This window comes from Natator depressus, chromosome 2, assembly GCF_965152275.1.
Source record: "Natator depressus isolate rNatDep1 chromosome 2, rNatDep2.hap1, whole genome shotgun sequence".
Lineage (NCBI taxonomy): Eukaryota > Metazoa > Chordata > Testudines > Cheloniidae > Natator > Natator depressus.
The window spans coordinates 210,162,502-210,179,929 of NC_134235.1; the positions used below are offsets into that span (position 1 = coordinate 210,162,502).

The window sequence follows — 17,428 nt, forward strand, 5'->3', positions numbered from 1 at the left end:
TTCTTTTCACCTTCAATGAGTATACCAAGAATTCAAAGAGCGCTTACTTGCATCTAAAGAGTCTTATAGGCATTATGCCAGCCAAAAGCAACAAGCTGCCTCTAAACTTGCCATGGGGTTAAAGGTTGGACTCTTGTCCCAAACTTGAGAACAGACTTCCCTTCCGCCAAGCTCGACCACCAATACTTGGATTCTTTTCAGATCATTGAACAAATAAACCCAGTGGCCTTTAAGCTTCATAGCCCAGAATCCATCAAGATTCACTCTGTCTTTCATGTTTCCTTCTACAAGCTGTTCGTTAACAACCCCTTCCCTGACTGGGTAGACCCTCCTTTACTCCCCATAATAGTCCAGGGGCAGGAAGAATACAAAATCCAGCAGGTCTTTGATTCCCAATGGGTCAGATGGAAGCTCCAGTATCTGATAGAGTGGAAGGGGTTCTGGGTCAGAGGAGCGATCCTCAGAGCCAGAAAAAAATGTTCACACTCCCAATCTCTTCTGAGAGTTTCACCAAAGATATTCTGACAAGCCAGGGCCGGGATGAGCTGGGGGAGGTAATGTCAGGAACTCAGCTTGCTCCGGACGCAGTCTCCTGGCAACACAATGAGCATGACTAAGCCCAATAAGCTCTCACTAAGTGACTGTGCTTCCCGGTTGGACAGAAGAGCCAGCACATCATTTAAGCCTTGTAACAACTGCAGCACATCAGCTTATGCCCAAATAAATCTGTTAGTCTTTAAGGCGCCTCTTGACTCCTCGTTATTTTTGTGGATACAGACTAACATGGCTACCCTTTGATACAGTAGCACATCAGCTGCTCAATATGTTCTACACCTGCAGTTGTCACATCTGCTTCCTGTAACTGGCTTTGTGCCAACCCGTGCCTGTTTGCACCTCAGCCCTAGCTTCTATCTGCCTCCGAACCCCCTGGCTCTTGGCTCCAATCACTGGGTTGTCTCCTGACCACAATTCCATTTCAGTTCTGAGTCTTGTCTCCTGACCATGACTCCAGTTCCACCTTCCAACTCTCTTCTGACGACTAGGCCTGGCTCCTGTTCTGACCACCAGGTCGGACCACCTACATCCCAGCATATGACAGGTATATTCTGTTCTGTTGTAGATATCAGTAGTATGAAAATAGGACTTTCCCTGTCTATAACACAAAACTTCCTTGGAAAAGAAGAGTGCTCCTGTTTGTAAACTTCCTCTTTTGCATTTACCATGACCTTCTCTTTTTGCTACCATATCCTTCTCTTTTCTTTGGTTGCTATGTTGCTTGACACTAAATTGGTCATTTTTCAGTAGTGATCATCACTCTGTAGGGAACTTATGGGTTCCTTTCAGTTTCTACAAGTGCGCAAATAGGAAGGGGCCTGAGTTTTCTTACTAAACCACTCCTACACTTCCATATCTTCCTGAAACCCTCCTCCATTCCTTCCACCTAATAAATGATTCCCCTCCCACATATTTTTGAAGCATTGCTATAGATTGCACTTTTTTTTTTTTGGTTTAAAATTGTGTAGGGAGGAAAAAAACAACAGCTAGAGAACTGCAGGGGGCCCTACCATCCCTCCACAGCACAATCAACAATGTTACTCCCTGCAGTTTGTCTGATTAATGGCTGCACCTCCCACTGGGTCTGTGTAATAGGTGCAAGCAAGGTGTTTAGAAGTCCTTTGTGCTTAATTGCTGTCAAGGCCAAAAGCATGAGACTTGTCTAATGCAGGCAGACATTCATCTTTAGGTTTAAATAGTTGAATCTATTCAATGCTGTCATTATAAGCACTAGCATTATTTCCGCATCAACGCACAGGGATGCACTAATGTTAACTATTCAATCATCACAGAAATATGAGCGTAGAGTTTTATAATTGAAGTCAGGGGAGCTTTGCATCATAAACTGGCACTTTTATATTCCCCCATTATAGTTAGTGTGATCTTTATAGACAAGGTTTGTCAATAAAGACAAGTATGTAAAACTGATGGTAGTGGATTTAGAAAAGGAAGCTTCTCTGTATAGGAGTAGCATTATGGCAAGTAAGAGTTGAACTTTGGATGATTACATGAAATGCATGACAACAATAGCTATCTGGAAATGAACTAATCAACCATTTAAGATTCATAAATCAATAGAGAGAATAACATAAACTCATTGGCTTTTATTTTCATAAAAAGCTGCTCTCTTGCCTATAGTTTGTAAAATATAGATTTCTTCCTACTAGCAAATGACACCAAACCATTTGGCAGTCATCAATTTGTCTTTAATATTATTGTCGTTTGGGAATTACTGTGAAAAATTTTAGTGAGGACTTATTTAATTAAGCATTTCCTGCTGTGCCATGATAGAGCATTCTTGGATTTTTCACTTGCATAATATTTCCTGTACTAATTGGCCTTTTGTATTGCATGGAAAAAACAGCCTACTTTGAGTTTTTATTGACTGATTGGATTGATTAAATAGTAATAGATATGAAACCTAGTTCTACTGATGTCATTTTTTCATAGAAATGTAGTCAGAAACAGCATTAACTCAGTCTTAACATGCTTCTCTTTTCAGTTTGCAAGTACACAGTCCATGAACGCTGCGTTTCAAGAGCCCCAGCCTCTTGTATCAAAACATATGTGAAATCCAAAAAGAACACTGATGTAAGCCTGTGGTAGCCTTTACTTTGGCATGTAGCTGTTAAAGCTGGCAATCCTACTTACGCCTGTACTTTCTTTCATAGGTAATGCACCACTACTGGGTAGAAGGAAACTGTCCGACAAAATGTGATAAGTGTCACAAAAATATAAAATGTTACCAAGGCCTGACTGGACTTCATTGTGTTTGGTGTCAGATCACAGTGAGTACCTACAGTGAAAACATTAGCACTGATAAGGTAGGTTGAAAACACTGCAGCTTCCTTTTACAGACACCTAATGCAAAAGGTCTGTTTCAATTTTACCATCAATTATGGTCAGTGTGCACGTGAGATTGACACGTTCAGAATACTTATGAGTGTCTTGAGATGTATAGCCTAAACACACTGAAAGATATTATCTCCTCTGTGCCAATATGTGAATCCGTTAAACTTAATGAGAGCTGTACACACATTTTTGCAGAAGAATAGAATTCATTATAGTACTTCCGTATGTATTTTATAGAAAGATCATAAGTGTTTTTCATTGTGGATAAAAGTAAAAGGCAAGGTCTCTGTGAAGTTAGGGCAAAATCATACCCTATGTTGCACTTTGGAATAGAGGTAATTAATTGCATCTTGGCCCCTGAATAAACAGCAGAGCAGAATGTTTTCATAGCACATGAGATTAGTAAAAATAAAGGGCCAGGAAATCCATGCACCAAATCCAGTCTTCCTCTAGCTAATGTGTATTCAGCAGCAACTGTATGAACATTCACGGAACACTGACTTTGTTGGTGGGATCTTTATGATAGAAGAAACAACATCCAGCATCTCTACTCCCAGTCACTGTGCTTCCAGGATTTGAATCTAAATGTGGAGAAAGTCAGTACTGTATTTATTTTTTTAATTCTGAAAGATTAAACATTTGTTCAGTCTTCTAAAGAATATCGTGGGACAATCACTTGTGAATGTGTGGGTAATTTAAGATACAGTTTTTTAAACATAGGACTAGTACAGACTTTGAATCATCATAGAAGAAAATAGGTCCAAATTATTTTCTATTATATATGTTTGGACTACAGATCTAGCAATATTTCAGGGAGGAAAACTATATAGCCCAGATTGCCATCATGATTTGGGTAGTTTGGTTTGAGAGTAAAACACCTAAGCCAAATTTTTCAGTGTGGGTAAGTAACTAAAGTCGGGCCATTATAATCTCATTTAGGTGTCTAAATAAGAGTGGTATGATATTTTCAGAAGTGATGAACATCTAAAACTCCCACTGAAGTGAAAGTAAGCTGCAAATGCCCTGCACCTCTGAAAATCATACTCTTATTAATTAGGTACTTAAATATAGACTTGGGGCCAGATTTTAAAAGGTATTTAGTCATTTAGGAGGATTTTCAAAAGCTCCTCGGTCCTATTGCAGTTAAGAGCTTAGGTGCTTTTGAAAATTCCTCAGGTGCCTAGATGCATCTTTAGATGCCTAAATGCATTTTAAAATCTGACTTTTGGATCCTTAAATTTAGACCTCCAAATTTGAAAATGTTAGCCCTGGAGTTTCCAGATCTGTCAACCATGATTCTCTCTATCTGCCAATATTTTAAGGATTTATATGTGTTTTTCTGAAAATAATGTGCTCTGTTTTCAAATTCAGTATACTCGTCTTTTCAATTTTCTTCTAGGATTTCAGGTGTAAATTAGAGATGGTCCATTAGTAAAACACCTACTAGTTTTACCAACCTTTAAAAATATTTCTGCTTCATTTTTATACCACTTCTCGTGTAATATTCATTTCCCTTGTAATTCCAGTTCAGAGCCCTTTTAACCCTTTCTCCTTCCGAAACTATCACTGTAGGTATAAAAACTTGCTGAAATGCCTTAAAGCTACCAACTTAAAACCAAAGCAAAACCCAGATATTTGTAACAAACACACAAATGACTTTTGAATGGCCATATTGAAGATATTAAAACTATCACCACTCTTTGCAATCCTATCTTTTCACCTGCTTATATACAGTATTCCTGCTGCTTGTTGCTGATATATTTAGTTGCAGTGTGAGCAGTTGTCAGATTCAGAATTGCCTTGTAAAACCTACCTTGCATCTATTTAAAAGGTGTGCCTTTTTTATAAATAAAGAAACAGAAACACACACAGAGAAAAAGAATTTGGCAACGTGTAATAATGCTCTTTAATAAGCACTGCATTTTAGCAAGCCAATGCTGCTGTATGTTTTGTATTGCAACTCAGTTAGCTACACTGAATCTCTCTCTTTTGGCCCAATTCTCAGCAGGCAATAGGTTTAAAAAGTGACTTGAATCACGTCTCTTGCTTTTATAGCAAAACATCCATGGAGAGGCAGGAGTTCCTATCCCTGTTCGAGAAGCTGAGTGATTAATTCAATGTATTTGTTTTTTCTTGACCTTTTAAAAGTGATGGGGCCATGGTCCCCTGACACCCCCCCCCCGCCCCATTCCGGCATCCTTGGCCTGGGAGGAAGAATACGGTTGTCTGTCTCTGCATGGATCTCCAGATTTCACTTCAGCTTCTGGGGTTTCTCTGCAGTTAGAAGTCCACATCCCCTCCAAGTGGCAGCAGACTCTTTCCCCAGAGAGGTTGCTGGCTCAGAAATTTCATGCCATTCACTTTGAAGTTTCCTAAGCAAATTTTCCCCTCTTGTGGAAGGGGATGGAGATACAATATGTCTTTTACTGTTTTGTAATATTGATTGTAATAGGGCTTTTTTTTTCTTTTCTTTTTATTTTTGGAGGTAGCAAGAGTAAAGATGTGTGGATTAATTCTTACAAGATAAGAACCATTTTAGACATCAGCTCTACCTCCAGACCAAATCACAAACTTTTCAGAGTTTCAGTATGAGTTTGACTAATAAGACCTCCTTCCCTGGGCTACTGGTTTGCTCTTTGTGACTCTCTTCCTAATTCCCTATCCAGCTGTGTTCTGCCTTAGAGCTGGTCTTCTTTTCAAGGCTCTTCACAGACCTCCAGACTTTCCTTCCTTTTCCCTAAGGAAAGTCATCCTACTTCAGGTTACTCCACAAATTCTTGGCTTTCACTACAGTTCTTCATTTCCACATCTCCTAGGCATCCGATTGTGAGATAAGTAATGTAGACTAGCTAGCTTTGTGGACATGGGGCTATTGCAGGAGGAAGGATACAAAAATGTTTATAAAACAATTATTTTTTAATATGAGGTGCTTAGTTTATTACTCTGTCACTATGTTGTTTTCATTAGCTATAGCATGCACATCTTAAGCTATTCCTTTTGTTTCCTACACCTCACTTCTGTTGTCAAAGATCAGCAGAGACTAATAAGAAGATTAAGCTATTTTTTTAGAGATAAGTTTGCATGCCACTGAGTAGCAGAGCTGCTAATTATCACCGAGTGTGCGAAGATACTTTTATTTGATGTTACATGGCCTAGTGTGCATTAATTATGGTACAAGTAACCTTACCACTGAGGCAGGGAATTAGCATGACAAATGCTTTAGATTACAGGGCTACCAAAATACCCTCAGGGTAAATAAGGCTTTAATACTCAGAGTAAATCCAAACTCATTAACTTTTATTTTCCGTTGCTAAGTAACTGCCTGAAATGGTAACTTTGCAGTATAAATGAATACGGACAAGACTAATACTGGGTGTCATTCACTTCAAAAATCGGAACTATTATGTCTACATTATACTGTGCTCGATAACTTTTATCAAAAGTGTGTTACTGGTAAAGTGTATATATCACCTACTGAATTGATTATATTGTAAGTTTGATACAGTTAATGCCAACATGGATAAATCATCTAAAGAAAAATGAATCACTTGCTCACTGGAAAAATATGATTTATAGGAGCAACTGTTGAAGTACATATTTTTACATCACCTTCTGAATGAAATATCACCGATTGAGCTAGATGCTGTCTGCTACCTATTAAACCACTTTATAAATAAATTAGATATATTTCCTAAAGTTTTAGATGCTTAGGACACCAGGGTACCCCCATCAATTAAAATATACATAGCTGCTAGTAAAACACATCAATTTGGAATCATGCTCTTATGTGACATGCACACACTATCTGACAGACTTAATATGCAGTATATTAAATCAATGTAGAGATCATAAACTGCACCAAATTCCACACTATAAAATGGTATTTTTATTGTGATTGCTGATATTGTAAACCATGAAAATGAAACTTGAGTGGATTGCATCTGTCTCTATAAACCAGAGATAACATTATAGCTTTGTATTGTGTTTGGGTGCGTATATTTAAAATATGCTGTTGAGGGAAATTTGAATTAAGTTAAATTCTAGGGCACCAACAAGAAACCCAGACGTCTATCTAATTCAAACTATTTTTTTCCAACAGCTTATATCACTAATTGTATTTCTTAATATTTTATGTTGGCTTGAACTTCTACAATCCCTCCCTTTCTTCTTTGAATATAGCAGTAACTCAGTTCTTTTTAGTAAATGATCTGAGAGTTGAACTATTCTCATTGCTCTCAAAAGAATCTCCATATTAGGAAAAAATGGAGAAGTGAAATCCTAATGCAGTTTTGCCATTCACTTCAATGGATCCAGGATTTCACTCATGCCCTTTAGAGCTTTGTTTGATGTTCCCTTAGTTATGTATTACATTGTCACTCTTGGTATCCTCTTAGTATTGATGGCATTATTAATCGAATGAAGTAGTAGTGGTATTTCAGAAATTCTCGAAGTCTTCACCCAGAAATGGGGATCCTTTGTGCAAGGCACTGTACAAACCATAGTAAGAAACAGTCCCTGGCCTGATGAACTTATAGATCAAGGAGATATCTTCCATAATAAAGATTGTGACCACTGATAATGCTACAGTGATGTGCTGCCTTCCTCATCATGTAGCACTGCTACTACTCTGCAGTCTGGCTCAACCTCTCCACTTCTACCATTAGAGGGATTTTGAAAACTATGGCTCCTCTTCGCTATAATATAATCAATTCCAAGGCCACGAGGGACCACTGTGACCAGCTAGTCTGACATGGAATGTCCCCAAAATAATTCCTTTTGAATTTGAGCATAAATTAAAAAAGAAAATCCAATCTTGATTTTAAATTACCGGTGATGGAGAATCTACCATGACCTTGGTAAATTGTTCCAGTGGTTAATTACCTTTACCAATATCAGCTCAGTGGTTTTGGGAAATTGGAGCCTTGAAGACTGATTTCCATTATAGAACTCACTGTAAGAATAACTTGTTTCTGTATTATTACCTTGCATTTTTGTCTAAAGTTGTCTTTTATTTTCACCTGTCAGGTCATTAACCTGCCTGTACCTTTCCCGAAGCTTTCACCACATGTGGAGGAAGTTAGATATCATGCTTTAGACATTGAGGGCCTTTAGTTATTATCTAAGTACCAAACTAATCTGCACGTTTCCTGAGCATTTTGAGGCAAATGGGAATAAATCCAGGGCTTAGTTCATAATAGCACAAAAACTGGCCAGATAAATTAAGCTATGCATACATGATTGCTATGATGTGGGAAGTGTTCAGCCACCTGGCAGTATCAGTGACACTCTTGCCCCCTTGCATGTCTGCCCTCATCTCACCTGCATTCTCATGCATCCTGCTGAGCTGTGGAATGCAGCTGGCATTTGCATGTAATTGCTCCTCCCAGCCCTCAGGCGCCTCTGTGCCACCTTAGCTAGGTGTTTCTGCCCTTTCCCTAGCTCCTCCTGCTGCTGGATCCCAGCCAGGAGGAGGCAGTGGCCAGAGGTGGCTACGCAAAGAGGAGGAGGTGTCCACTGGTGGCAGTGTGCTCCACCCTCTGTTAGCTGTAAACAAGCTCTCCCCCATCACTCAGCCCTGGGACTGTACTTCTCAATCCACCCTTTCCACACCCCATTACCCAGCCAACCAGCAGCCATCCCATGCACCCATCCGCCAACCATTCAGCTACCCCAGGAACATGCAGCACCCATCCATTTGCTCCAGCATCCACCACAGGTATCCCCAGTACCAGCGCACCCAGCTGCCCTGGCACTCATCCCAGCCACACCCACTATCCATCCAGTAGTGGCTGCTGCAGTGTCACTCAAGGAGGGGAACTGGAGAAGCAGATAAGTAGAGATTCAATTGAGGGAGCACAAAAGAGAAGAAGGGAATTGGGAGTGAGAGAAATAGGGGGATTAAAATTGGGAGAGAAAAATAGAGGTGAATGGGGTGGGGGGAAGGATTGAAGGAAGGGGTGCTGAAATGGGAGAAGCTAAACCACAATTCGTTCCTATGACAGAAGTTATTCAGAGGTCTCAAAAACTTGTTAGTTACATATTGGGGCATATTCAGTTAGATCTAAAGCAATTTTCCCAGACTACTTTTGCAATTGCTGGCACATCTGACCCATTCTGACACCAGCATTGCCCCTCTGCCATGTGGTGGACGATGTCTTGGGCCTTGCAGGTTGACTTCCCAGGGCAGGTGGTCAGTGAAGCAGAATCTGGGTATATTCTAAGAGATTATTACCCCTGTAGCAACATGTTCCCAAGGATAATAGACTTTACAGATGGAAATATTAGGTACAGAAGCATTTTAGGTTATTTTTAGAAGATTTTTATGGCTCTTGCTGAGCCCTGTATAGTTAGATCATGTTAAATGAAGTATGAAGGAATCCTAGTGTTCAAAAATCGTGAGTTAGGCCTTCCAAAAGTCATGAGATTAGCTAAAAATTCCTAAGGACTTGTCTACACATGCAGCGCTGCAGTGGCACAGCTGCTCCATGCTGCAGCAGCGCTCAGTGAGAGCTTCTACACCGATGGGAGAGCTTCCGTCAGTGTAGGTACTCTACCTCCCTGAGAGGTGGAGGAAGTCCTCCCACTGAGATAGTGCTGTCTACACTGGGGGTTAGGTTGATATAACTGCGTCACTCAGGGGTGTGGATTTTCCACACGGCTGAGTGATGTAGTTATACCGATATAAGTCTGTACCATACACAAAGCATAAGGTGTGTGGTTTGTTGTTTTTTTTAAATAAAAATGATCAATTTTAGGTTCTTTGTACTTGTCTTCTGGTTTCTGAGCCTTTAGGTCACACTTTCTCTATGTTTTCAAACATTTGTCCCCCACCAGGAGGGCTAGAAACTTACTGATCCACCCAGGATACCACATCATCTATCCATGATCTTCTTTTTCTGCCTTGTATTCATATGGAAGGGAAAATTGATAGCAGTTCCCATAAACATGCATTGCCTGCTGAACCTCTTAAAATGTGCCCGTAAAGCAAATCTTTATTTTTTTAAGATCTCTGACTAGCCTATGCTAATCATCTCCAATTCTTTGTTGTTGATAACATGGTCTCTCCATTATATTTTTTTAATTCTTTCATAGCTCCCTAATTCAAAGGATTGTAGTTTATTGTTGATTGTTTTAATGTCCATGTTTCACAGCCGTAATTTAATACACACCAAATGTAAGTTTTTTAAAAGTCAGAATTTAGTCGTTACATTTATGTCCCTTCTCATCAGCTGTTTGTTCTTCCAGAATGTCTCTTTCACTCTTGCAGTTCTGATTTGAGCAGCCAATCTTCCATCTTCTGTAATGATACTTCCTAAGTTGCAATCATTTCTCACTTACTATAGGGCTGTGTCATTCACTGGAATCTTGCATGTTTTCCCAGGATCCGGGCATACTATTAATTTTTTTGTCTTGTCCATATTCAACTCTAGAGCATTTTCTTTGCATATTCATATATAATCTCCACTAACTTCATCAGACCTTCTTCTGAATCAGCCAATAGCACTGTTGCTTGCATTGAGAATTGTAATTCACTCATTTTCCATTCATCTTTATACCTTCTTGTTTCTTCGATTAATTTAATCAAACATTCACTACAGATGTTGAATAAAGATGGTGACAGTATACAAACACATCTCATTCCTCTCTTGATCTCTACTAGATTTTCATTTTCATTGCCTATTATATTGCCTTCTGATTCCAATATAATTGGTTTATTACTTGGAGTTCATACCCACACATCTTAGTATGTTGAATATAGTGGTAGATGGTAGATTCCATCAGTGCTTTTTGGAAGTCAATAAAACAAAAGTATTCTGTCTTCCCCATTTCAGTTGATCTTTCTGATATGAGCTTCAGTTCAAAATGGTGTTCATCCTACCCTTTCCAAGTTTGAAGCCATGTTGTTGTTCTCTTATTTCCTTATGAATCTATCTTCACATTTGGTCTTGAAAAACTTGCAAAAGTATGTTAAAATATCTTGTGACAGTACACCAGGGGAGGGCAAACTACGGCCGCCAGATCCGGCCCATTAGGGCTTTCAGTCTGGCCTGCAGGATTGCCAGCCACGTGGCACAGCAGAACTAAAGCAGGCTCCCTGGCCCAGCGCCACTCCCGGAAGCAGCCGGCACCACATCCCTGCGGCCCCTGGGGCGGTGGCGGGGGGCAGAGGGCTCTGTGCATTTCCCTCGCCTGCGGGCGCCGCCCCACGCAGCTCCCATTGGCCGGGAATGGGGGACCGCAGCCAATGGGAGTTTCGGGGGTGGTAACCGCAGGTGAGGGCAGCACGCGGTGGACCCACCTGCCCCACCCCACTCCCAGGAGCCACTGCCAGACATGCTGGCCATATCTGGTAGTGGTGCAGGGCCAAGGCAGGCAGGGAGCCTGCCTTAGCCCCACTGCGCGCTGCTGCCACCCCAGAGCCACTCAAGATAAGCGGCACCAGGATGGAGCCCGCACCCTGAACCCCTCCTGCCTCCTGCCTTGAGCCCCATGCCATACCCCTCCTGCACTCCAACGCCCTGCCCTGAGCCCCCTGCTGCACCCCTTACCCTTCCTGCACCCCAACCCCTTGCCCTGAGCCCCTTCCTGCACACCACACCTCCTGCCACACCCCAACCCCCTGCCCCAGTCCTACATTCATGGCCCTGCATACCATTTCCCCACCCAGCTGTGGCCCTCAGGCCAAAAAGCTTGCCCACCCCTGCTGTACAGTTACATATGCGTTGTTTGCCATACTCCCTACCCCCATTGTTCAGTCTGAAGCACTGAAAGAGTGCACTCAGCACAAAAGCTAGCATGCATGAGGGGGTGGGTATGTACATGCCTCTTCCATAGCATGGCCCCATGCGGATTGTGCAGTGTGGATGGGGGCAAGAGGTGTGTACCAGGTCCTGGGAATCAATAGTCCTCCAGGGCCACTACCACAGTGCATTGATCTCTTTGCTGCCTGACTCTTACCAAAGATATAACAGTCTCTGCCCTCTCAGCTACTTATGCTGAACATTTCAGATCAGTTTTCCCATGAACGCTATTGATTTGCAGAGGTGATCATGGCTCATGTTCCAAGCGCTGCCACCTTGTCTCTGGAGCACACCTGGGTGCTGATCAATGTGTGGTCAGAGTACACTGTCCTCCACAACTTTGCCCAGAATGGCAGGAACGTACACCTGTACTGGGAGATTTTAAAGACGCTTGAGGAGGACTGCATTCACCAGACTCCGTCCCAGTGCCAGGAGCATATGAAGCACCTGAGGCTCCTGTACTGGAGACTGAAGGACTCCAACAATTTGTTTGGGAAGGGACCTAGCACATGTCCATGCTATGGTGGAATGGACGGGTGCTTTCCAGGGCTCCGCGTACAGTAGCTGAATTGGCTCATGATCCCCTTCTTAACCCAGCCGGCCTCATTGTATGACAGGATATCAATGAGGGGCAGGGCAAGGAGGCAGCAGGGACCTCAGAGGAATTCCAAGGGGAAACCCTGGCAGACCCAGAGGAAGAGGAGCATGTGTTTCTGCACCTCTACCTAGCGGACCCAGTTGAAGAAGCTCCACTGAGGAGGACCCCAAGCCACTGCAAGAACCAGAGCCCAAGGCTGGTAAGTTATAATACATCCCCACATGCCCCAAAAATATCCCCGCTTGCTCTGATAATACATACTTGAAGGTGCCCCTACAAGATCCTTGCTCCACCCCGACATGGTCCCCTAGCAAGACGTGGTTATAAATCAATGATTGTATTGAAATCCCATGATCTACTGTAAAGCTGGAAGCTATAACAGTGGTGCGCAAACTTTTCCAGTCATGGCCCCCTTACCATCTGTCTGTGCCCTCCCCCCTCCACTTCTGTATAGCCAAGGCTTCCTCAGCAATGGGGATGGGGGAGGAGCTAGGGCTAGAGATGGAGCTGGTCTGGGGGTAGAAGGGGAATGAGGGCAGAGCCGGGCTGGAGGCAGAACAGGGGATGGAGTGGAGCTGGGATTGGGGGCACAGTGAGATTAGGGGTGGAGTGGGACTGGGGGCAGATCTGGCCTGGAGGTAGAGCTGGGCCTGGAGGCAGAGCAAGACTGGGAGCTGAATGGAGTTTGGGGAGGAGCAAAACTGGGCAGAGCTTGTCTGGGGATGGAAAGAGGCTGGAAGCATGGTGATCCTCCCTGCCCCCTGTGCTGGCTGGCCTGGGAGCTGGCCTGAGCCCTGGCACGTGCCCCCCTAAACATTCCTCCATGCCCCCCGGGGGGGCATGCCCAACAATTTGGGGACCACCGCTATAACAGATGACTAATGAGCAGTTATTGTGCCCTTGTATCTGTGTGTTTCTCAGCCATCACTCTGGCTGCCATAGTCCCTGGGCTGTGAAGATTTCGGGGGAGAGGTAGGGTGGGAGTCAATAGGTTCTGAAAGGGACCAGTGGGGAAAGAACAGTTTTGTGACAGTGATGGTTGTGCAAAGACCCACCACCACCTCTTTCCATCTAGACACTCTGTTTTTCTTGTGTGGGTGATATCAGGGTATGGCTTTATGGGCCACGTTAGGAGAGATAGGTGGGATTCCCCTGAAATAAATGTTGGAACAGAAACACCATACATAACCACATCATTTATTGAGAATCAAATCCCTTCTCCTCCTCTCTGGTACCATCCCAACCTCCTGAGTACTTTTCCCGTGTGTCCAGTGTCGGTGTTCATGAACTGACCCCTGTGGTGCATTAAGCTTTGGAGAATAAGTGAACAGTAATTCTTTCAGTGGGCAAAGTATTGGGATGGGTGTTTCATCAAAGGCTCCTGCACGGTTCAGAAACCCCATCCTTCAAAATCCCACTATAATTTCACAGACTTCTATTATGGCAACCACTTGTGGGTAGATTACAATATTGATAGCATGGCAAACCTGTACAAACTCCACCCCGACAGTTGGCTTTCCAACCCTGATCTGATTCGCAATTGACGGATAGCTTTCAGGTGTTTCCAGCTTTCTAAGAGCAATAGCCACCCACTCCTGTACTGGTACGAGTTTCTGAAAACAAGTGGTCTGGTGCTGGAGGATTGGTGCAAGTTTCATGCACAACTCCATGAAGGTCTGCTTCCTCATTCAGAAGTTCTGCACCACTCGTCGTCATTCCAGGCTTCCAGTTCTATGTAGTCCCACCACACCATGCTGGTTCTTTGGGATGAAAAGAAGTGGTCCCTCCATCTTCAGCATCTCAAATTTTTCTGGACTCATTCTGTACAGTATCCAGTGCTTGACCGCATGAACATTTGTCCCATAAGGTGTAGCAGGAGCAGTACCACATCATCATGGACTTGCTCCGTGTCTTCAATGCAGTTTGACAGAAGGGAAAGATGACTGGGAGCTGCTATCATCAAATGTGTGAAGGCTGAATATAGTAGCAGCAACACCAGCAAGATGGTTCCCAGAGTGTCTCCTGTGACACAAAGGACTGGGATACCATCCCTGAAATACCATTGCATATGAAAAAGGGGCAGTATGGACACAGGCATGTGTTGTGAACAGTTTATACCCATGATCAGCACAGCAAATGTGGACACTTGGCATAAGTACGAGGTATGTGTACTAATGGTACATGGACAAGTACCCAGGAAAGTATGCCAGTTAAGATGCAGCCTTAAAGGGATGCAATACTTGGATGATTGTTCTGTAGCCTTTACAATACATAACGTTTTTGGATTTGGATACACAATGGGGTTGTAAAGTTTTCTGACAATTCTTCTGTCTCAGACACATTCTTTGTTACCTCTGACTGCACTTTCAAGCCTTCATCCCCTATGCTTTTTTACAATTCAGTCTGTATTCAAACACAACTTGCTGCGGTGATTTCTTCATCCATTATTGGTGGGCTTACTGGATTAATCTCTAGTTGAGGTTTATCACCATGTAGTTCCTTGATATATTCTTCCCATTTCTTGTTTTTATCTTTGGAGTCCGTCAAATACGGTATTGTCCATATTTGTCCTTAAGGGTCACATTGGTCACCTTTTGTAATTGAAGACTCTCATCTTCTGATACATCTCTCTTTGTTCTCTTAATCCAATTGTTTTGTTGTGGGTAAACTTCCCAGGGGTAGTGTCTTTTGCCATCAAGCACATTCACAGGCTGAGGATGATGTTACGGCCTTTAGATAAAGAGGTTAGCTGTGATATAAGCAGGGAAACATGTCGAATAAGCAGTCTTGAACAATTTGATGACGGTACTAACAGGGAGTGGTGGGGCAAATGCTCCAAATATCCAAAGATGGCACTGTGACATGGCAAATGCAAGCCATCATTCAATAAGACTGTTGCCAAAATCCCTGCTGCCTTGTGGGCTATGCCTTTTGGCTAAAAACTAGAATCCCAAACCTCACCCATCCACCCCCACCCAAACTGACTGCACTTAATTATTGGGGCCCTTGTGCAGTATTAACCCCAAAGTTATATCATGATAACATGACTTACTATTCCTCAACTGCCACACAAAATGACTGGCCCTCAGTGTGAACTGGCCAGATGTGTGCAATTGGCAACTGCAGGGATCACTGCATAGACTGTCAGGGGATTGAATCAACCCAGGAACCTAGCCAATATATGCAAAGTAATGGAAAGGCTAGACATTACCATAATGGGACTAAGTGAAGCATTCTGGAGAGGTCTAGATTATCAGACACCAGGAGGAAGGTCCTATGGTGAGGATAAAGCAGGTGTTGGGAAGAGGCCATGGGGAAGTAGCCCAGGGAGTTGTAGCTGTCGCACAGCTGCTCCAGGAGGCACTCTAGACAGCTGCATTCCACAGGGCCCTGGGCTGGAACCCGGAGTAGAGGGCAGGCCCGGGTTCCCCCCAAACCTCCCAACTCCTGGTCAGACACAGAAGGAGTTGACCTGGACTGTGGGTTCACGAAAACGGCCAAACTGAGGGCTGCCGTGAAGCTCCAAGGTGAGCAAATCCTCCAATAAGCACAAGACCCACCAAGATAGAGGAGGAACTTTGTCACAAAAGTTACTACCAAGATGAAGTGTTGCAGATCATTAATAAAAACAAAGACCGAATGATTTGGGAATGTCTGAAACAAGCTATCAAAGAAGCTGCAAAGCAACATTAAGGGAAGGTGTTAATAACTAAGAAAAACCCATGGATAACATATGAAATCATTGCTCTGACGGATGAAAGAAAAAAAGTAAAACCACTGGAAAAAACCCCGAAGTTACAATAAAACGATAAAGAATAAATGCATATTAATAAAATCTGAATGAGAAATGCAAAGAAATTGAACAATTGGATAAAGAGAACAAAGTGAGATGTAAATGGATATATAGGTTGTATGAAGAATAGTCTCAATTACATTTTTCTACTTTTCTAAACACTTGAAAAATAGTTTTCTGGACAATATATGGTCTGTACAGAATATATAATGATGTAGTATATTATAATGTAGTATATTATTAATAATAATAATCATACTTATTACAATAGAGCCTAAAGGGCAACCATAAATGGAACCCCATTGTGCTAGGCACTGTACAGACACAGAGTAGTAGACAGTCCCTGGCCCCAAAAATATTATAATCTAATGAGACCAGACAGACACAAGATGGAGGAATCGGAGGTGGAACACACAAGGAGAGCGAATAGTATGTTGGCAGCAAATTGCATGTTAGTTCTACAATATTTTTGGAGATGAGCTAAATGGAAGGAAAAGGGAAGGAGTGGGATTGAGGGGGACAGGGGAGGTGTAGAGTGAAGCTGAGGTGAAGAGACTGTGAGAGAGGGCAGGCTGGTGCAAACATCCCGTCAGCACCGGGCAGGGAAAATAAGAGAAAATTCAACAGTTCTGAATGGAATGTCCAAAGGTGAAAAAGGTCCCTGGTTTGGCTGCTTTTGCTCCTGCTAGCTGGAGTATCTATCTGGCTTCTCTCTGAACTTTTCTCCAAGGCCACATGGTGGGCAGGAGGGGAGGCAGCAACTGGTTCCTCATGCCACCTCTTTATAGTTCTTCCAAGAGATTGGTTAATCTACAGAGAGAATTAACTTTTAGAATTTTGAAAACTAGAAAAAGAGAATAAAACTGAAGCAAAGTGAGTTCCTAGAATACTGTATGTGAGTCAAATAATTCTGTCACTTGACAACAATTCTTAAATATTTTCCTATATTAAGTCTTGTACTGATCTAGTGTATTCATATTTACACTATTCCAGATGGGGAAAAGATTCTTTATAGAAATATTCTAGTGAGGTACCGTGGTGATGATTATTAATGTTCTCTCTTTTCCCCACAGCTCCATAATAAATGTGCTTCACATCTAAAGCCTGAATGTGACTGTGGCCCTTTGAAGGACCATATTTTACCACCCACAGCAATCTGCCCAGTAGTATTGGTGAGTTCTTCATATGCTGTATTCTGATATAGCCTTGTGTCATAGACACTGGAACAACCTGAATGAATGTTTGACTGCTTTAGCTTTTTGTTAATTTGACAGCATTATATAAGCCCAAAACAGAACAGATAATTCTAGTTCGTGACTTACAGACATG

The 17,428-nt window shown here is 42.5% G+C and overlaps 1 protein-coding gene across 2 annotated transcripts in view; it reads left to right on the forward strand.

Moving 5' to 3' along the window:
• Positions 1–17,428, forward strand: part of DGKB (diacylglycerol kinase beta) — a 500,582-nt gene that overhangs the window by 184,730 nt on the left and 298,424 nt on the right. The window contains exons 12-14 of one of the 2 annotated variants that reach the window (XM_074945832.1): positions 2,558–2,646; positions 2,727–2,879; positions 17,173–17,271. In XM_074945832.1, coding sequence (XP_074801933.1) covers positions 2,558–2,646; positions 2,727–2,879; positions 17,173–17,271 — 341 coding nt within the window. The remainder of the gene's footprint in view (positions 1–2,557; positions 2,647–2,726; positions 2,880–17,172; positions 17,272–17,428) is intronic. The other variant, XM_074945833.1, reaches the window with a different exon arrangement.